The following is a 21,031-nucleotide window of genomic DNA, read 5'->3' as shown; positions in this document are numbered from 1 at the left end:
AGTCCTCGTTAACTTGCCAGAACATGTCACGTGCTAACGCAGAGCTGACAAAAGTCAGATCTACAATTGAATCAGTTCCTCGTTTCCGATAAGTGTTTATATCGCCTTCGTTGGCCAGAACCACTCCCACTCGATAGCCCACGCATTGAAGTCACCGGCTATCACCTTTGGACCTCGCCCCCTCTGCGTTGTTAACAAGATCGTCTAGCAGGTCCTCAAATTCAGGCATTGTGAGGCTCGGTGGGGCGTAACAGCTATATGGGAATATACGGCTTATTTTTGCCACACAAATCCTGTAGCCGCCTGACCCATGCTATATTGTATGGCTTGACGACCGCATGCCCATATCGCCACTCCACCAGTCGAATCTGCGACCCATACACCACCGTAAAGACTTCTGTACGGTTCACTAATGATAGCAAGCTCCATCGCGGATTCGTAAGTGATCTGCGCAAGCAAATCTTGTGCGACCCTGCAAATATTAAGGTTTATTTGTATTAACTTCATTTTTTCAATGCAGTTAACGCCTTCCTAAATTCTGGGCATTTATATGAATATGCCGGTTATCCTTTCCCTCCTTTTCTTCGCACAAAATGCATTTGGAGTCTCTATTGCACTCCTTGGCAATATGTCCTTTTTCCCCACACCTTCGGCATAGATCGGACCGATCGATGCCGCTAGTGCATGCTTTCGCGAAGTGTCCAAACATTAGGCATTTGAAGCACCTTTTTAAAGAGATCTATTCCCTTAGTCGGCAAATAACCCATCCAATCCGAACCTTCGCCACGGCCAACAACTTCTGCGCTGACTCCACTGGCAGTCGCATTGTGGCCGTTTGAGTACCATCATAAGCTTTTCTTAGGCTCACGATAAAATTCCTCCATACATGTAAAAGGCGGGTATACAATTTTTTTCACTGAATGTAGTCATGTGGGGTATCAAATGAAGGGTCTCGATAAGTATAATACTTTTCGAAGCCAGTTTTAGTTTTGAGATTTATTAGAAAGGCGGGGAGTGGCAGGCGTGGAAAGCGATGATTTCTTTAACGGACCCATTCTCAGAAACTACCCAACCGAAAAATCCGAAAAAATTCATGAAGGTGCCTCTATATGGTTTCCAGGCTTCAAAATACTCTCCATATCGATATCTATTCAAATTAATTTAAGAATAGTATATTACCATATTTTTGGGGGAAATTGAGTAAAACCCCCCTTCAGTTTATCCCAGAGTTATAAAAGTTGGTAGTCGTATAAAATAACTATGAAGCATATTATACCCAAGTTTGATCAAAATCATACTATTACTAACAAAGTTACAGTAGCTCAAAATTGACTCTCCACTGTAAATTTACTGCAACTAAATATCAATATCACATTGAAGTGGGTAGTCAGACATGCTAAATGCAAATAGATAACGGGCTACGTACAAATGGGATAGTTCTACACTTAAATATATTCACAGAAGAAGCAAACAAAACCTTTCATACCTGAAGCGCCCAGCTTCCGGTTTGCCGACTTGTTTAATCATTGTTTTATCACAGCACACTTCCCCACCCTTTGGAAACAAGCGCACACCGTCCCAATTCGCAAAAAGCAAGAACCCTTATCCAATCTCAACAGCTACCGTCCAATTTCCCTGCTCACTCCTTTTCCAAGATCTTTGAAGCCACCATCCATGACCTTATACTCTCCCAAATCTCCGACCACGGCATCATCCCTAATTACCAATTTGCGAACAGAAAAGGTCATAGTCTAACACATGCCCTCTTCATCCTCAAATCCGATCTTTACGAAAGCCTTAACAACAACATCCCCATCACTGCCTGCCTCCTAGATATACAGAAGGACTTCAATTCCGTATGGCGCGAAGGCCTTGTTTTCAAACTTTGTCACTCCTCCAAATTCCATCTTCACCTTTGCCGGCTTATCCTCAGCTTCCTCTCCAACAGCCAATCCCAAGTTAGAGTCCTTGACTCCTTATCTGACTCGTGCAGCCCCCCTGCAGGCATCCCCCATGGCTCGGATCTCTCGGCAACACTGTTCTCCCTTTACACAGCTGACATCCCTCTTCACCATCCCACAACAACCCCTAACTCCATCAAAACTATCCAGTATGCCGATGACTTAACCCTTTACACCCCTTCCAGAAATACCCACCTCGCCCAATCCCGATTAAACCTCCATCCAATCCCTCAACTTCTGGAAAATCCTCCTGAATCCATCCAAATGCCAAGCCATCGACTTTCCAGGCAGGGCAAAAATCACCTTTAATATGAATTGCAATATATCCGACCTCCTAATCAAAATTGGCCAAAATCCAGTTCATACGGTAGCTTCCACAAAATGTCTCGGCATCCATCAGAACTCCTGCCTCTCTCCTATCCGTCACGTTAATTCCATCCTTGCCAACACAACAATTGGACTCAAATCCCTATCGCTCATCCTTAAATCCAACTCCTCTGTCCGTCCTAACGTTAACCTCTATTGCTACAAACAGCTAATTCGCCCATTAATGTCGTACGGCTTTGTAGGTAGGTCTAGGTTAATTTCTAGATAAGACTAGGTCGTTAGAAATAAGTTCTAGTAGTAGATTATAGCCATAAGCTTAGCGTGTACTTGATAGGGTTAATAAATTGAATGTGTGATAAATAAAAAAAAACTACATCTTTGTTGGTAATAGTCCGTAGTCTTTGAAACTTAGTAGGATCACGATACTAGGCTGAACTTAAGGGGGTTTTACAGTCAATTAACAGTTGGGCTGAAAAGTTCGTGGACTAAGATAGGAAAAAACATTTTTTCGCCAAATTTAATAATTCAATATAGTTGCCTTCGAGGGCGATACAACCTTTAACCTGAAAATAGACCTCAGTTTCGGTGATTGCCTCGTCATCGGTGCTAAATTTCTTTCCAGTGAGCATTCTCTTAAAGTCTGAGAATAGGAGAACGTCCCTGGGAGCCAGGTCTGGAGAATACTGTGGATGCGGAAGCAGCGATTTTTCTATTATTTTCATTGATTTGGGACACGGAAATTGACTTGTTGAAACAGCATTTTCTTTTTCTAGAAATGGGACCGTTTTTCCGCTATTTCATCTTTCGAACGCTCCAATAACGCTGTTGATGGTACCCTACCATACAAAATACTAATGCCATAGCCTTGTTAGCTGATTATTGCGTCTTTGCACGCTCTGAGTCGGTTCACTTCGTGCAGTCCACTCAGATGATGAGCGTTTTGATTCTGGTGTGAAATAATAGGGCCATATTTCGCCCATTGTTCCGTATCGCCGCATAAATTCGTTTTAAAGGTTTTGTGTAAAACAAAACCTCATTTGAATCGATTCGATGTCTGTCTGTCCGTCTGTCTGTCTGTTGCACTTGATTTATTCGGAGAAGACTAGACCGATTGTCATGAAAATTAATGAGAGCGTGTGGTCTGTTATTCCCTGTTCATACAGTAAGTGGCGCCAGTTTGTGTTAAGGGGTCATCCCGAGTGAAGGCCGTTTTTTTCGCTTATTTTAAGAAATTTTTTGTGAAGAACTGGATAAAGGTATATAAATATGACTTTTTCACCATATATTTATTAATATCTTGAGCACACGTACTAATTTTTTTAGCTCGATAGCATAGTTAATTATGGAAATACAGCGCAACTTATAAACCCATCTCCAAAAAAAATGTGTTTTTCTGCTGCCACGCTAGATGGCGCTGTGATCATTTAAAAAATGTAAACGGCAATTTATGAAGAATCTACTTATCTGCAGCCCTTTTTAAGGTTTTGTGTAAAACTATCAACTATTAGAAATTGACTAAAAACTCCCCTTAAGTTCATCCTAGGTGTACTAAATTACGCCACCAGTGCAATGTAACATCTTCATCCCCATTACCGCAAGACGCCGTTCATTGGCCTTTATAATCGGTCAACACTTAGAACTATAGAAAGCGGCAGACGGACGACGTTGCAGTAAATTTTAGATTTGGGACGTGCGCTGATACGTCGATCACAAAGAACACCAGTTGTGGAATGCCACTTCATCCAGGTTGCGATAATGCGTGAAACAATTTCATTACGCAGTTCTCCATTGGCTGATAGCATTGACTCGAAATATTTAAATTGCATGAGTTCTGGCAATGGCAATAACCTGCCCAGAACTGAACGATTTTAATATCTCGGGTCAATGCTATAAGCCTGTGGCGCGGCAGGATCTGCAGCATTCGAAATTTATTTCGAATGTTGCGGATGCGGACGGGTAGATGGCGCGGAACTCTCCACTCGATTGAGAACTCGCCACGAGAGTGGAGAGTTAGCGGTGAGAAAGAGCCGTTGGTTGGGACAGAAAGGACCGCATGGAAATAAGCCGGTTTCTTCTGTCGCAACCACAGGGAGACAACGCGGCTTCTCTCGCGGCCCATCGAATAAAACCTTTCACCGTTCACCATAATAAAGTTTTTAAGTAGAATAATAATAATAATATAGTCATAGTCATAAAGTTTCTAAATTGAATAATAACAATAATAATGTTATAAAGTAGCGTTAATTAATATTAGGAACATGAAATGTGGAAAATGAATATAACGGAATATATTGAAAACCCATTTTTACAAAAGTGACAGTATTTAACGCTAAAAGCCAATGGAGAACTACGTTATACTCCTCACATAGGGAAACACAAAACCTTTTATACCTGAAGCGTTAAGCCTCCGGTTTCCCGGCTTGTTTTATTATAAAAAAGGCATGTTACAAAAAAAAAAATAAATGTGAGAGGATTGGATGAAAAAGTCTTTGCTGTACTATTTCATATAATTCGGGTAGAATGAAAGTTTGTACAACAGCCATGTTGGAAATATATCCTAAAGTATTATACTTAATTCTATAAATTTATGATAAAATGTTTTAGAACTTTAAATTCTGTCAATTTTATAGCTTTTCTGATTGTAGACTGACTTTTTTAATTTCTTTTCAGATGCCGGGCTTGGTTGTATTCCGTCGAAGGTGGTCAGTTGGATCAGATGATCTGATTGTGCCGGCAGTATTTCTTCTGACAATACATATATTGTGGTAAGTTGCTCTTTCTTTTAATTGACTTCATGCATACGTTATTCACGTATCTGCGAAAAGTTAATTCAACGAGCCCTGGAAAATGTTCCTTCGGGAAAATGGATCATATTATTTGCTTTCAGTGAACTTTTAACAAGCGCTAGGATTTTATTAAACATCATATCAAAGCCAACTTTAAGCAGAGATTTTAGTTCTCGTTCAACAACTTTTATTTACAATAATAAATTTACTATTCCTCGATTATTATTGTGTTGCTCTTTTATCAAGTGATGGGTTTTGGCTGATGTTCTTCAAAATCTGGAAACGCTGTTGTTTTAATACCAAAAGCTGTCGGCTCGCAGTTGTATGCAAAAAATGCTTGAAATTGTAAAAGCGGTTTAAAATAAGAAAAAAAATAAAATTCTCCTCCAGGAAGGAGAGGGGCATAGTTATATTTAATAATGTGAAACAGCCTTATTCTGTGGCTGTTTAAAACAAAATATAATTACTCTCAATCGAAGATTGAATCAGAACAAATAAGTACTCGAATATAACAATGGTAACGTTAAAAATTGTAAGAAAAATTAAAAACACGAACATTTCATATCTGTTGCTTTTACATGAAGGGCGACTTGAAAGTGGTGCGAGGGCTTGTAATGATCAAAGGAGGCTTCCTTGGTGAACATCGACAGAGGCACGAAGGAGGTTTGATATATCTGCCAACCCAGCGCACGAATTTCCCCGACAGATGGTCAAACGCCTTCTCAAGACCCAGGAAGGCGGTGCTTCTTACGGTGTTTCTCCATGAGTTTTCACCCAGTAGTTTCGCAGTATTTGAACAATGTGGCGAATATGGTTTTCAAGAATCTATTTCTTCTCACGGATCATTATTTATATATCGTCATTTTTCGTCTTACGAAATTATAGCCGATTTGGGTTTTACTGTTCCCCCTATGAAATGTAGAAAAAAGAGACAACCGTCTAATAAATCATATATTGACAAATCCAAGGTCGTGTGTCGGTAGAATCGACAATGCCCTCGCCATGTCGGCAGGCGCGTTACAAGTCTCTGGGTCGAGAAGTTACTATGAGGCATCTGTCTGTGGTGCGAATGCGGTGAAGAAGTGAATCGTGCGATTAGCTGATGTAATAGCGCGCCATCAGCCGAGCATCACGGAAACCCTCAGAGGTGGCAATGCCGACACCATATTGAGTGCGAAGGCCACCAAAATGGAGAAGTTTATAACTATGTTATTTTTACCGTGTTCACATTCTAAGCCACAGCTTCCACCACCACCTCATCGGGTTTTTTGTAGAGCGCATATGCTGACGCACCTCTTCCGAAGGGCTCTTGCAAGGTCCTTCATCTTATCGTTGAGGGTACCAATATTTAGCTTACAAACACGGCTTTATTTCCAACCCGGAAAGTCTATAAGGCAATATCTATGAAAGAAAAAGAAGACGAGATGGAGCGATGGCGTAGTTCAGGGCACCAGACAGCTTTTAGGGATATCGAGTTGGAGGACCCCGGCGCAAAACGGGGTGTCTGGAGTTCCTTATTAAGGCAGACCTAGACCGGATACCGGTTGTTGCGCCGTTGATGATGAAGATCCCTATATGCATAAACGAGTAGAGCACCGAAGGCGTTGATCAATTTGTATGTCTCGGATGCGGATGATGAAGATCCCTATATGCATAAACGAGTAGAGCACCGAAAGTGTTGATCAATTTGTATGTCTCGAATGCGTCGTTTCTGCCGACGGTGGCATTGAACTAGATGTCGTTTGACGCATTAACAGCGTTGAATCAACTTTCACTACCTAGGCCAAAATCTGAAAATGTAATTGGCTCAAGTTGAGTCAGTTTCGTGCTAATGTCTTTTCTATGTTGCTTTATGCGAGTAGCTCCAAGCCTTCGCGAACACTTGTCTACAACATATGATCGGAATACGCGCAGCAACATATATCCGGTTTAAGCCTGCCTTGGTAAAGAACTCCAGACATCCCGGTTTTGCGCCGAGATCCACCAATTCGATGTCCCCAAAAGATGTCTGGCGTCCTGGCCGATGCCATCGCTCCATTTCAGGCAGGATCTGCAACATCTTCTTTTTCAACCATAGATATTGCCTTTATAGGCTCTCCGGGCTGGATCATCCTCACTCATATGGATTAAGTAACTCGCCCACTGTAACTCGTCAGGCCGGATTTTATCCACCACCAGACGGTCGTAATACTGCTCATAAATTTAGGCTACGGAATCCTCCATGTAGGGGGCCAAAAATTCTTCGGAGGATTTTTCTCTTGAATGCGGCCAAGAGTTCGCAGTTTTTCTAGCTAAAAACCCAGGTCTCCGAGGAATATATAAGGACTGGCAAGATCATTGTCTTTTACAGTAAGAGCTTTGACCCTATGGTGAGAAGTCTCAGTGGATGGGTTTTTTTAAGCTGAAATATGCTGTGTTGGCAACCAACATCTGTGCGCGGATTTCATCATTGCTGTTATCGGTTGTGATTTTCGACCCTAGACAGGAGAAATTATCAACGGCCTCAAAATTATAGCCTCCTATCTTTTTTATTCTCGTTTGACCAGTGCGATTCGATGTTGTTGGTTCTGTTCTTTGGTGCTGACGTTGCCATCATGTACTTCGTGTTGCTTTCATTAATGTGCAACCCAAGATCTCGCGCCGCCTGCTCGATCTGGATAAAGGTAGACTGTACATCTCGGGTTGTTCTTCCCATGATGTCCATATCGTCAGCGTAGGCCAGTAGTTGGGTGGGCTTGAAGAGGATGGTGCCTCTTGCATTAACATCTGTACCGCGGGTCGCTTTTTCCAGGGCTATGTTAAATAGGACGCATGACAGGGCATCCCTTGTCTTAGATAATGGTCTCAAGAGTGATCCTACTGCCTTTATTTGGCCTCGCACATTGGTCAGGGTCAACCTAGTCAGTCTTATCAATTTCTTTGGGATACCGAATTCTTTCATAGCCGTATACAATTTTACGTGCAGTCGATGAAAAGATGGTGCAACTGATGACCATATTCCAACAGTTTTTCCACCGCTTTTTTACTCCTACTAATTACTTTAAATTTCATAGAAATGGAATAAAAGTTATTTGTACAACTTTCCATTCCATTATTCTGTGATTTGCGCATTATTATTAAATGTTCTTTTCCATTTATGTGAATTTCGCTTGGAACCAATTGAAACTGGAATTGAAAGAGCCAGTGTTGGGTATCTGGACTGGATTTTTGATTATGTATTTTTGGTTTTTATTAAAATCGCATTGGAAATGCTCCATGGATTCCGCTTCCTCATTACAGGAGGGACACGTATCATCTTCGGTAATTCCTATTCTGAACATATGCCCAGCTAGTGAATTATGGCCTGTCATAATGCCCACAATACACCTGCAAGTCCTCCTGCTTTTCGATAGGATAAACTTCGCGGTACGTATGTTCGGTTCTGGCAGGAAAAGTTTGGTGTGTCGAGCAGCATTTAGGCTCTGCCACCTGTCATTATTGGAAACTTGTTCCCAGTTTATGAAAACAGATTTAGCCAATGCTACTGATACTCCAATTGCTGGCTTCGGTCCCGACATTGGGGAGATTGACCCGTCTTCCGCTAAAGCGTCCGAGATTTCACTTCCCTCTATGCCACAGTGACCAGGTACCCAGAGTAGTTCCATCGTATTGAATCTAGACATAGAGTTCAAACGGTTTCTGCATTCCTGAACGATTTTCGAGGTGATCAAAGGACTGCTCAATGCCCTCAGTGCAGCTTGACTGTTACTGCAGATTGCGATACGCCTGCCCTTCAACCGCTCGTCAATCACCCAGTTTGCCACCCTTAGGATCGCATAAACTTCGGCTTGAAAAACCGTTGCATATTGTCCCAAAGGAAAAGCCCACTTCTCGTTTTTATTCGAGAGGTAGACTCCGGTTCCAGAACCCTCTTCTGTTTTTGAGCCATCGGTGTAGAAAACTTCCGTATATCCCGCCACGTATTCCTCTGGGTCTTCCCAGTCCTCTCTACGCTTCAGGGTAACTTCATATCTTCTACCAAACAGATGTATGGGGACACGAGTATCGGAGGGGCATTGTAAGAACTGAATTTAGTCCTCCCAGTAACTCTTCCAATGCTCTGTGCCCCCCACATCCGTTGTTTTCCCATAGATCTAATCGAATTAGCCTATGAGCTGCTCTCATTGCAGTGCTTTGAATAAATATATCCAGGGGCTGCAAATTGAGTAGTGCATTCAGAGCTGCGTCGGATGCCGTGCTCGTGGCACCAGTGATACCCAGACAAACAGTTCTTTGCAGTGCGGCTAGTTTACGGTGAAAACCTTTTTGTCTCACCTTAACCCACTACACTACGGATGCATATACGAACATCGACCTAATGATGGCAACGTATATCCACATTACCACATGAGGCCTGAGTCCTCATGTCGAGGCAAAGGTCCAAAGGTCGTTTCATCTTCACCTCTACATGTTTGTTCCAAAGAAATTTTTTTATCTAGAGTGACTCCCAGATATTTCACTTCTTCGGAGAGTTGAAGGGTAGTACCCCTCATCCCAGGGAGACAAAGTCCATCCAGTTTTCTCCTTTTTGTGAATAAAACCATTGTGGTTTTATTTGGATTAATTGACAAACCATGTCTAAGGCTCCAGCTGTCTATCAAATCGACGGCAAATTTTATAGTTCGCATAGCAGTGAGTCGATCGCAATACTCCACAGAAGTGGCGAAAGCACACCTCCTTGGGGGCAGCCCTTCGTTGCTTCTGTAGTCAGGTAGCGATCGACCCCTACCTCAGCGCACAGCAATCTTTGCGTTAGCATAGCATGGATCCACTTAATTAAAGCATCATCAACACCATGCGCTCTGGCGGCATCACAAAGTTTTTGAAAAGGCGCACAGTCAGAAGCCCCTTCAATGTCCACGAACACCCCCATCGCGTACTCACCATTCAAGGTTGTATCCTCTATCTTTGTGACCAAAGAATGAAGAGCAGACTCACAGGACTTTCCACGTTGGTAAGCATGTTGGTTTTCACTAAGTGGGTGTGACCTAAGTGCGTTTGCACGAATGTGACGCTCCACCAGTCTTTCCAAACCTTTCAGCAAGAATGGAGTCAAGCTGATCTGTCTGAAGTTCTTTGGATTAGAATAGTCATCTTTCCCAGGTTTCGGTATGAAAACTACCTTAACCTGTTGCCAAGAAGAAGGCACGTAGCCCAGAGCAAGACATCCTCGAAAAATATTTCTTAGAGGTCGCTCTAAATGCTCCATACCCTCCTTTAGCATTCCCGGATAGATGCCATCCATGCCAGGTGCTTTGAAATGTTCAAAGGACAGTATGGCAGAATCACCTTTTCATGGGTAACAACCGCTTTCGCTATGTTCCAGTTCCCCTTGCAACGCTTGCGTGTTGAAGGAATTGCAAGAACCGTCAACTCTCCCCCTGCCATTTCTCTCACCCGTTCTCCTGGGTGGTGTACTTCCAGGAGGGTCTGTACTGAGTCCAGTCTGGAGCTCGTGAAAGTACCGTCGGGTTTTCTAAGAGAATCCAACTTGGCTGACTCATCCCTTTTGAGGGCTCTGCACAGCCTTGAAGTCTCTCTTTCGCTTTCCAGTTCCTCACAGTACGCTCTAAAGGAATCTCGTTTCGAAATCCTAACAAGCCTCTTATATTCACATTGTGAGTTCCTGAAATTTAACCAGTCTTCGTTCTTGTTACTTTTGCAAGCACGATTTAGAAGTCGCCTGGTTGATTTACTGACTTTTTGCAGTTCTCGGTTCCACCAAGGAACAGTTTTACGGCTTTGACCTCGGGAAATAGGACAAGCCTCTTCATAACACTCTAAAAGTGTGCAGTTCAGAGTTTTCAATTCATCTTCCAGCACCCAAGGAGTCCTTAGTCGCCTAGAGAACTGTACTTTATTGCCAAGAAGTTCATTGAACTTTGCCCAATCCGTTTTCCTAGGGTTCCGTCTTTGTACTGCAGACTGTTCGCCCGCAATAGTCAAATTGAATTCTAGATATCGGTGATCTGACTGTGAGACCTCGTCTAGCACTCGCCAGTGTGTAATCAACTCTAACAATTTTGGGGTACAGATTGTTAGGTCAATTACTTCGCTTCTTCTCGGTCCCACGAACGTAGGGGCGCACCCTACGTTTGCATTCTGCATACGCCACCAGATCCCTAAGTTCTTGCGTCGGTGGAGGATACAAATAATCATAGGGTAAATAAGCGGAGGCAACTATGATGTTTTCCCTCTCGCCACTCATCTGGTATTGTATGATGACCGTAGCTAAGTCCTGGGATCAATATTGTCTCAGCATAATTGCCTCTAACCGTCTTGACATCAGGACGCAAGCTCTCGGTCTTATGGATCCTTCGTCGTAGAAGATCCTAGCCCCCTTTACTGATCCAATGCCATAGATTCTGTTAAATCGAACCCACGGTTCTTGCACCAGAAAGATATAGGGGAAATCCTGTAGCTTTGTGATTCTCGCTGCCAACAGGTAGGAGGGAGCTTTGGCATGCTGCAGGTTGATTTGTTTTCGTTGTTTGTTTTTCGACATAAACTTAGTCTATTGTCTTATGGAAAACAGAAGCATATGCGGCAGTCCGCGTATGACGGGGTTTCCCCCACACCGTACCGCCAGAGACTCGATCCCCTCGTGATTGATTTCTCTGAGAAAAGCCGTACTTGGCAGTACCGCACTTTCCATGTTCTCATCCACGAAAGATCTCATCTCATCCCGCAGAGCATTCGTCTGTTTTCCACTTAGCACCTTAATTGGTTTTGCGGTGTCGGGGTTGCATAGATTCGATCACTCGAACTGGCATTAAGTCAGTTCCGTTCACGTCTCTGACTTCCCTTCCTTCCGCCTGTTCCTTGCAAGGTGTAGGAGAAGTTACTAGCAGGTAGGATTCACTCTGTAGTTCCCCATACGGGGGTTCCGCCCCTGCTTGGACGTTTCCATTGTGGGAGAGCGCACCGAAGATGCTGAAATTTGCTCTATGTTGTGTGAGTCGAAGACCATCATTGTTCTTCGCTCTCAAAATGGAGATGATGCCCTACAGTCTCCTGATATGACTGAATTTCAGTCTATATAGGAAAAAGTGGAGCACCATATGGTGACTTCCCCTGAGCACATTCAGACTCTGTTGGTCCAGTTCGAATACCAAGTTGAAGCCCTCCACGTTTGTAGATTGGTCCTTCCTGGCATTCATGAACTTTACCCTCCAGTGTCCAAAGTCCATGCCCGGGTTCTGTTCACCCAGTATGCGGATGATGTCCTCTGCCTTCCTACGAGGGCCCGGTAGCCGGTTCACAATAGTGAACTTAGGCCGACCGCCGGAACTCAAAGTTGGGATAACCTGCTGGAGCCACTTGAAGGCAGCCTCGTCAGTGCACTCCAAATGGAGAAGCCCATCACGAAAACCTTGATTTTTAGATCGTGGTTTCGTTCCAGGCTCCAGCATTTTTTTCCACAGGCATTCCCGGAGGATGGTAAATTGTCCCTCTGACATTTTGCCATCCTTGGATGAAACTCCCACGGCAGCAATCAGAACAGAGGCTGCAGCTTGCGCATACGTCCTCTTCCTTTCCGCCTTCGTGTTGGTATTCTTGTGGGAGGGACCAGCTTCATTGAGATCTCCCTCGCTGATTTGATCACCTCCCGGCACACCGGTCCTAATCCCCGCGAGACGCGTGTATATAAGCCCTGGTGCGGAGCACAATAAAGCGTTGGCCACCGCAGATGTGTTGGTCTTACGCTTCTTGCGCGCATTACCGCTGACAGAAGAGTCTGGTGCGTCCAGTGTGGATTTTACCGGGGTTTCCAGTTTATCCCCACCTTCCGCCGGAGATTCCGCTTCCTTGCGTCCGATTTCTCTGGGCGTTACCGCGCCTAGTGGTACAGCCACGTCCATGTCCTCATTCCCAAGGTGCTTCATCTTCCTTCGCAGTGCTCTCTTCTGCCGTCGTCTTAGGGCCTTTCCAGGTTCACGGTGTCCGGACCGCTTAGATCCATTTCCATATACTGGCGTTAAACCAGTAGCGTTCACGTCACCAGCTTCCCGTTCTTCCGCTCTTCCCGATAAGGATGAAGGAGAAGGTTCTGACAGGCAGGATTCAGCCTGTAGTCCCCCCTCCTTAGTGGCCGAAGTTCCCTTCTGCCGGTCCTTCCTCTTCCGCTTGCGGGTAGATTTGGGCTGTAGTACCGTGGACGGGCCGACCGTAGTCGGATTTCCAGTTTCTCCCAATTTGAGAGTTTCCGTACTTTCCTTTCTGACTAACTTCGCCGTAGGCACTAAATGCAAACTTTCCACTGAGTCAGAAAACATGCCTTCTGCAGATTGATCTATAGGCGGGTATGAATGTGGTGAGGCCTCCAAAATCCGCGCCTCGGCCGCGACATGATTGCTCATGGTCGCGGGTGGATTCGAAGTCTGTGACTTCTTACCACTTGGACAGTTTATATCCATCGTTTCTATATTCATATTTTGGACACCCTTAGTGTAGTAGTAAACAACTACAGGCTCCCCCACCACGACAAGGTGGTGTCCGAGGGGGGAGACGCATACAGTGAGTTACATCCTTCTACGTTGAATTTAAGGGTGTCCCCATTCATGCAAAAGTGGGGTGTAAATTTTTTTTTCATCAAATATAGTCATGTGGGGTATCAAATTAAAATTCACAGTCAGTACTTTTCGAAGCCGGTCTTAGTTTTGATATTTGTTAGAAAGATGGGGAGTGAGGGGGGTTGAAAGTGATCATTATTTTAAGGGAGCCATTCTCAGAAACTACCCAACCGAAAAATCTGAAAAAAATCAGGACGCTGCCACTATATGGTGCGTCGGCTCCGAAATATCTTCCATACTGATATCTGTACAAATAAAGTTAATAATAATATATTACTATAATTTTTAGTAACGATTGCGGATATCCTCATTTCGGATATGATCAAAACGTGTCACGCCACTGTTACGTTGGACTAGTGGCGTGACATTGAACTGCTACGTCTAGTAATGACGACAAAATTTTGAAATACTGATTTAATTCAAATTGCAATATTTAAATATAATATTTTGGGGGAAGCGTAAATCACTACAAATTGGTTTAGTTCACACTTATCACTACAAAGCACGCGCCTGTCCGCAGTTAAGGCTGGAGGCAGAAGAGACCGGTTGTTCTCCATGCGGTTCCTCTGCCTTCAACCAACGGCACTTTTTGACCGCTGGCTCTTCACTCCTGTGGCGAGTTCTAAAACACGTGGAGAGCGCCGGTGGCGTCATCTAACCGCTCGCATTCGCAACATTCGAAATAATGAATGCTGCCAATCCTGCTGCGCCACAACACGTTTTGATCACATCCGAGATGAGGATATCCGCGATCATTATGGGGTTGCACCGATCGTGGAAAAGTTGCGAGAGAGGCGTCTTCGATGGTATGGTCACGGAATTCGTCCTAACGAGAATGCACTTGCCCAGATTGGTCTGAACATCGAAGTCGATGGTAAACGACCAAAAGGCAGGCCTATACAATGGTGGCTTGATACGCTGGATGGGGATTTAAAAGCCTCGAGATTGCACCCAGATCAGGCATTCGATCACGACGAGCCGACCCCGCTTGTGAACGGAACAAAAGTTGAAGAAAAAAAAGAAAGAAGAAGACTATCATTTTTAATAATTGGCTAAACCCCCTCCCCTGCAAAAATATAGGGTATAACATAGAGCATGATCTCACCAAGTTTAGTGGAAATCGCAATATTATTAACAACGTTATAATACGTCAAAGTTGTCACTTCTGTGCAAATTCAAGACTATGAATGTCAATATCATCGGAAAGTGGATATCCTCCATAATATTTTTTTTTTTTATGGATGGAGGTGGAAATACTTCGCAACAAAAATTGATCACTGATTAAGTTAGCATATTATGAGCCCCTAGTAGCCATTTTATTCAAGGCTAACGTGTAATGGAAAAGACTTTCGATTCTTAAAATTCAGCCGGTGTTTGTCGAGTGTCATGATTTTACACAAATCAAGTAATATGGACACAAATTCTTTAGTTAGAAAAAATACCGATAAAGTATAATCACTGATCTGATTTCATAGTTAGCACTTCATGAAAATTATTTAAGATATATTGTAGTATCTTTTTTAATTCAGCTTCTTGATGTAGAAAGCACTTGAACAAATAAAAGCTTGTAAACATGGAACCTAAAAGTCTAGTAAATTTCACTATGAGATTATGCTCGCTCAAGATCAAAATGTGTAGAGTGTAGCATTATATATGAAAAGTAGCGTATTTTGTGATTTGACAGTTAATACAATATATGGTTTTCCTATTCCTCCTTTGATTACCCTAATCTCGCCCCTCGGTCCGGTTTGTTGTACGATGATTTCTATGTAAGTAATTTGCCGTCCATAATTATTGTTCTCTGGATAATATAGAGTTTGAGTGTAATCTTGGGGAGTTGACTGAAATATGGCACCAGACTTTTTTGCTTCCAAATGATCTCCTGAAAATTATTGCACATATTAAAAGGTGGTTCAGGTAAGATAAAGAACAAATAAATGACACTTCATATATGTATATTATTGTTCGAATTATTGAATATGGGATTACCTTCGAGACGATTTCCTATTGTATATGTTAGTATGAACATTCCGTCTTTAACATCTTTAACATCTGTTTTCAAGAAACTATTGGCGTGATTTGAATTGGTTTGGTTGTACTGCGGCTGGAAACTGGGGTACTTCAATGGGAACGCCTCGGCGAGGAAAAATAAAGTAAAGACAGAAAACATTCTCACATCCATGGCTTCCGGAATATTGCTGAAATGTGTAACACTACTGACTGCAACGCTTATCAATGCCGCTATTTAAAGTGCGCATACTAATATATTTTGCGGGAACAATTTTGAAATATTGTTGATTAGAAAAAGGGGCTTTGTTGTAATAAATTTTAAAAGCCGATTAAAATCTTGATACAATCCCAAGCCTCCTATCGATACGGTGCGAGGCGATAAGGGGGTCGTATTATAAAAATGATAGATCGGTAAAATCAATATTTTCTTTAATAGATGTTTAAAGGAGATAATTTTTTCGAGCAACTTTAAGTTTTGATCCTATTGCATCCAATTACGAGTTTTCATGTAAACTAAGTAATTTAAAGCAATCTAACAACCAGTAAATTTTTCACAAAACCACACACACCACCGCTAATTCTTTGAAAAAGTACGAGGGAGATACACTGATGTTTATTATAGGAGCTAGAATAATTTTGATAAAATGATATTAATTTCACTAACTGCGTGACACTCTATGTTTATTGATTGTTTGATTGTACAACATAAATGCTTATGTTGAAATACCATGTTGCAGGTTGGTATTTCAATTTAAATTTTGCTGATATAATAATAGCGTAGAAGGAGACCATCACATAAAGATATTCCAGTTCAAAATCGAACTGAAATAAATCACCGATAATGTGGTAACGAAACGTCACCACATTAAAAACCCATGGTTGGACTAATGTCAGTCCGTGTTAATGGGCCGATTCCATGATCGATCTACAATGACTTCAGAGTCCAGCGGCGAAGTGAAAGGTGTTTGTCGCCAGTAGAGTGAGCCACATCCACTCAAGGTCTGACATCAAACAATGGCGTCATATAGCATATAGCGAGCAAATCAAATTCAGCAGATGTCGCATCCCGTGGAATCTTGCCGAAACTGTTGGTTAACTATACATTATGGTGGAATGAACCAGACTGGCTGAGCGAACATGAGCACAAATGACCAAAAATAAAATAAAACTTGCAACGAAGCGGCCATTAACTTAGAATTGCAGCAAAAAACAACGTGCTTGACGACCGTACAGATAGAAGAAAGGAAATATCTTCCTCATTAACAAGACTTATCAGAGTAGTTGTGTATTGCTGGAGAGAGGAGGACGAACTGTCGAAACTTATTTTTGAAGTCAGATGAACACCAACAAGTGGAAAACACTGTCATTAAAATGATTCAGCAAGAGTCATTTGCAAATGAAATCAATCTACTTAAAACCAACAATCCCTTGGCCAAAACTAATTCGCTGATTAGGTTAACACTGTTACTCGATTCCGACCAGATCCTGTGGATTGATGGAAGGATACAGCAGAGTGTTGTAAATTTGGACACGAAACAATCGGTGCTGCTACTGAGAGGACATAGGGCAAACCCCGTCATCAAACATTATCATCATCTCTTAACGCACGGTCCTTTCCAACTAGTACATTCCGCAATCCGGACGAAATATTGGATTATGGAAGGAAATGCACGTAGTGCTTCAGATTAAACGCAAAATCGAGTCAACAATTAATGGGAGAGCTACTTCACGAATGAGTACAACCCGGCAAAGCCTTTGCTCGAACTGACGTTGACTTTGCTGGGCCGATCACGATTAAATGGTGTAACGGTAGATGAGCCAAGACTCTCAAACCATACATAGTTGTGTTGTGTGGATGATCTAGCCCTCATTAAATGCGAAAATCCATCTGGCCAATGGGCTCTAGGAAGGACTATGGCAGTTCATACTGGAAACGATAGACAAACTAAGGTAGTGACGCTGGAGACCGAGAATAATATAATCAAACGACCTATTTTAAAAATTTGTCCTTTGCTAAACAATAGTGACTGTGCAGTAGAGCCAGCTGTAGCTGACGTTGACATCCGCCCAAATCCACAGAAAAGGAAACAAGAATCTCGTCCTGTGAAAAAGACAAAAAATGTTTAAATTAATGATCAACTTGTTCACTTTGTTAGTTTGAGTCACGGAGGCAAAAAGCAACTCTACCATCACACACCCTGGACCAGTGATATATGTCGAGCTTTTGGGTTACATCCGACTAATAAAAAGACAATTCCCATTAGACATCAATATCTCGAGTGAAGAAATCATGTCTGATTTGGAGCACATTCGACAGAAATATCAGAATATGTCCAAAGTCTGTGAGGAAGGCCTACGACTATACCCAGACATATGGTGAGCGTAACTCGTTACTCAGCTAGAGCGAGAAGTCAACAGGACTGTGGATGCTATTAGATCATGGGTCAAATTTAGGAGTTGGCGGGGACTCTTAGGCAATTTGCTTACGCAGACATCAAGACTGTAGAACGGCACGACGACTTGTTGCTAAAAAGGACGCAGCGAACTTTTATCACTAAATTACAGCTTGCTGCTTCAAAAGTCGATCAGGTCTTCAAAACAGTAGAAGAAATGACCGTTTGGTATACCAATCAAAACCGGATCAAGATTGAACCCTTGGTAGCGTATCAAGCGGCATTCGTTTAGCTGGAACACACCCAGAGGCACTATCAAGTGATTTACAAAATTAAACCAGGGGTAAGAAGCATTTCGAAAGTATTGCCAGCATTAATCATAAACACCATCTATTCTCGGAAACTAGAGAAACTGGCGGTAAATTAACCATAGTTGCACAGGAAGTAGGCAAAGCTTGCATTTCTATCCAGGAGATCGGAATTACGATTTTCGGTTATTTTCATATCGTCGAAAACAAGAATTTTAAGATCATGCACTTCTCTGGAATACCACACGATTAGGAAAAAAGGAACTTTCCCACTTCCCGACATTACCTAAAATTATCTCGGATTAAAGTGCAAAGACCAAACATATTTCAAGCTCAGTTCAAAACAACTAAACATTGTGCAGTTACCATCTTGTCGAGTGCCAATGACCATCCTAATTATATCGTTGACGAGATCTACAGAAGATTTAATAAATTGTGCCCCCAACACATCATTCTCATCTGTTATGGAAGCAGTCAGTACGACTCAACATTTGGCTGTTTTTTGCTTCTACTACGAATCCAGCTGTCCTCACTTGCAAGGGACGACGGCAAGATTTGCTGTTTAAAGGCGTACGCATCATAGGAATAACTCCTTTTGCGGGCTCAAGAGCTCTACAATTACTTTTCGAACTGCTGCTGCTGTTATCGTCAACATTGTGGTCCAGTACACCTACTTGTAATCCGTGATCGTACAACGACTTGACACCATCAGTACGACAGTTGTGTACCATCAAAGACAATTTTCGAACGAGACGACAATTTCATCGAGGAGCCTCAACATCAAGAAGCCCAACTACGAGCCGATATAGAGACTACTACTTGGCATCATTTTAGGCATCAGACGATCGTATTAGGGTCTGGCCTTAGATTCGGGTTTTTAATTATCAGTTTCATCGCCACTACTACCATCCAACTTCAGAAGTCAGAACATCTCCTGAATCCACGGTCCAGTGGTACGACCACGATAAATAGACGAACCAAGGAGGATCTGGAAGGAAGATATCGCTTGATGGTCTTATATCTTGCACAGGAGCAATACTTAGGTCTTCTTCTATTTCTTCAGCCTTTCTCCCGTTCGCAAGCGGGGTTGGCTCGTCGTGATCGGCTTCGCCATTTAGCTCTATCGAATACCTGATCTGGGTTCAATCTCGAGGCTTTTAAATCCCCATCCAGCGTATTAAGCCACGAAAGAAAATTTGGTTGAGTTCCTCGTACATATTTAGTTGTTCTTGAAATTGTATTTGTCTTTAGTGCAAACCAGTTAATTTCTTACTTGCCTTAATGTCGGAATCTGGTTGACTATAGAGGTGTGAATTGGCGAATGTGGTGCAACTGAAGTCTGTAACAGCGGCTTCTAGGTGTTGGGAGCGGTGTACGCAGGAATTATGATAACGAAGCAGTACTCATTGGGGAAAGTAAACCCTTGATCACATTTATTAGGGTACTGCGTAGCTGTAAAGATCTCACGGCAAAACTGAACGGAATTTCTTGTCTCATTCATAATACCTTATATCCAGATAATATGTTTTTGTCAGCCCCTTCCCCTCTTTATGATCATATCAATCTAGAATCCAATGATTGTTTTGTGTGGTGTATTTTCAGGCCGGGAAATGGTGAGACCTTAAATGCCAGATAAGTTATAGAAAATAAGTCACTATCTATCACAATAGATCACTTAGCCGCAACTATCGCAGCTTAGGCACTTAATGTGTTGAGCTATGAAGTGGTAGTTAATAACATTTTACTTTTTAATGCGACATTTATTCACTTTCCTCTACAATTATAATACATTCGAATATAACGACTTAATGCTCACTTCTTGCTTATATTCACAAACCGTAGACTTGTGCAGCGTAACGGAAGTATGTGGTACTCCTGGCCTCCACAACGATGGCTATATTCCTTTTGCCGACTCCTCCACTTACTATGTACGCTTCTCCTAAGCTAGAACTTTGGTCAACAGTAACTATTGCATAGGTAACGACTGCTCCCTGTCCACTACGCGGATATTGAAGGAGAAGTTGGACGTTTTGGGCTGATGACCATTGTTGGCTGTCGGACGCAGTTGCAACTAGTGCATCCCCTGGAAAAGGATGAAAAGTTATGTATAAATTAGGATGAATTACTCATATGGATGGTATTGAAAATTACCGGAGACTCGATTCCCAACAGTGTAATAAATTATATTCTTGGTATCGACACGTTTTAGAGGTGTGAGAACTTCGGTTGGATTCTGGGCGCGAAATAAATTGATATCCTCAACAGTAGAAATTTTGACAGACAATGGTTGTGTTTCTTTCTCTACACTCCGAGCTGTTGCAATAGCAATAGTTGCTAACAGGATAACAATAGTCAGGCGAACCATTTTTAACAAAGGCTGAAGGATGCAATATTGACTATCACTTGAAAATAAGAATTGGAACTGATGGAAGTTGGAGGATTTCTAGCTTTTATATGTTGTCCATAGCAAGTTCGAGGCCAATTCAGGCCAATCTGCCCCTTCCGGTCAAGTATTCTGAGAAAAAATCTTATCTCAAGTGTTTTGCTTTCTCACTTGAAGCACCTGTTATAGTGCGGCTCATCTGTTTAATAATAATTTAATAACACCGCGATAAGAAATTGAGCAACAGTTAT

The 21,031-nt window shown here is 42.4% G+C and overlaps 3 protein-coding genes across 7 annotated transcripts in view; 1 reads left to right on the top strand and 2 right to left on the bottom strand.

Annotated features, from left to right (window-relative positions):
* The window catches only part of LOC119658490 (diacylglycerol lipase-alpha), a 208,284-nt gene that overhangs the window by 137,839 nt on the left and 49,414 nt on the right, over positions 1-21,031 (top strand). For all 5 annotated transcript variants that reach the window (XM_038065949.1, XM_038065950.1, XM_038065951.1 and 2 more), the window contains one exon: positions 4,959-5,053. In XM_038065949.1, the coding sequence (XP_037921877.1) occupies positions 4,959-5,053 (95 nt within the window). Of the gene's footprint in view, positions 1-4,958; positions 5,054-21,031 lie in introns of those variants that run through there.
* Positions 15,169-15,932, bottom strand: LOC119658493. The gene is made up of 2 exons (XM_038065956.1): positions 15,676-15,932; positions 15,169-15,568 (listed from the first exon to the last, which is right to left on the bottom strand). The coding sequence occupies exons 1-2, from the start codon at positions 15,866-15,868 to the stop codon at positions 15,312-15,314; spliced, it is 450 nt and encodes a 149-aa protein (XP_037921884.1). The 5' UTR covers positions 15,869-15,932; the 3' UTR covers positions 15,169-15,311.
* Positions 20,137-20,832, bottom strand: LOC119658492. Its single transcript, XM_038065955.1, has 2 exons — positions 20,549-20,832; positions 20,137-20,480 (listed from the first exon to the last, which is right to left on the bottom strand). The coding sequence occupies exons 1-2, from the start codon at positions 20,760-20,762 to the stop codon at positions 20,227-20,229; spliced, it is 468 nt and encodes a 155-aa protein (XP_037921883.1). The 5' UTR covers positions 20,763-20,832; the 3' UTR covers positions 20,137-20,226.

Source organism: Hermetia illucens, chromosome 5, assembly GCF_905115235.1.
Source record: "Hermetia illucens chromosome 5, iHerIll2.2.curated.20191125, whole genome shotgun sequence".
NCBI classification, from domain to species: domain Eukaryota; kingdom Metazoa; phylum Arthropoda; class Insecta; order Diptera; family Stratiomyidae; genus Hermetia; species Hermetia illucens.
This window is presented reverse-complemented; position numbering and strand designations above follow the sequence as displayed.

Excerpts from the sequence above, each read along its gene's own strand:
- LOC119658493 (XM_038065956.1), bottom strand. The coding sequence starts at position 15,868 with ATGGATGTGAGAATGTTTTCTGTCTTTACTTTATTTTTCCTCGCCGAG. Across the intron at positions 15,569-15,675 it reads AATAGGAAATCGTCTCGAAG|GAGATCATTTGGAAGCAAAA; the intron begins GTAATCCCATAT and ends AATAATTTTCAG.
- LOC119658492 (XM_038065955.1), bottom strand. The coding sequence starts at position 20,762 with ATGGTTCGCCTGACTATTGTTATCCTGTTAGCAACTATTGCTATTGCA. Across the intron at positions 20,481-20,548 it reads TGTTGGGAATCGAGTCTCCG|GGGATGCACTAGTTGCAACT; the intron begins GTAATTTTCAAT and ends ATCCTTTTCCAG.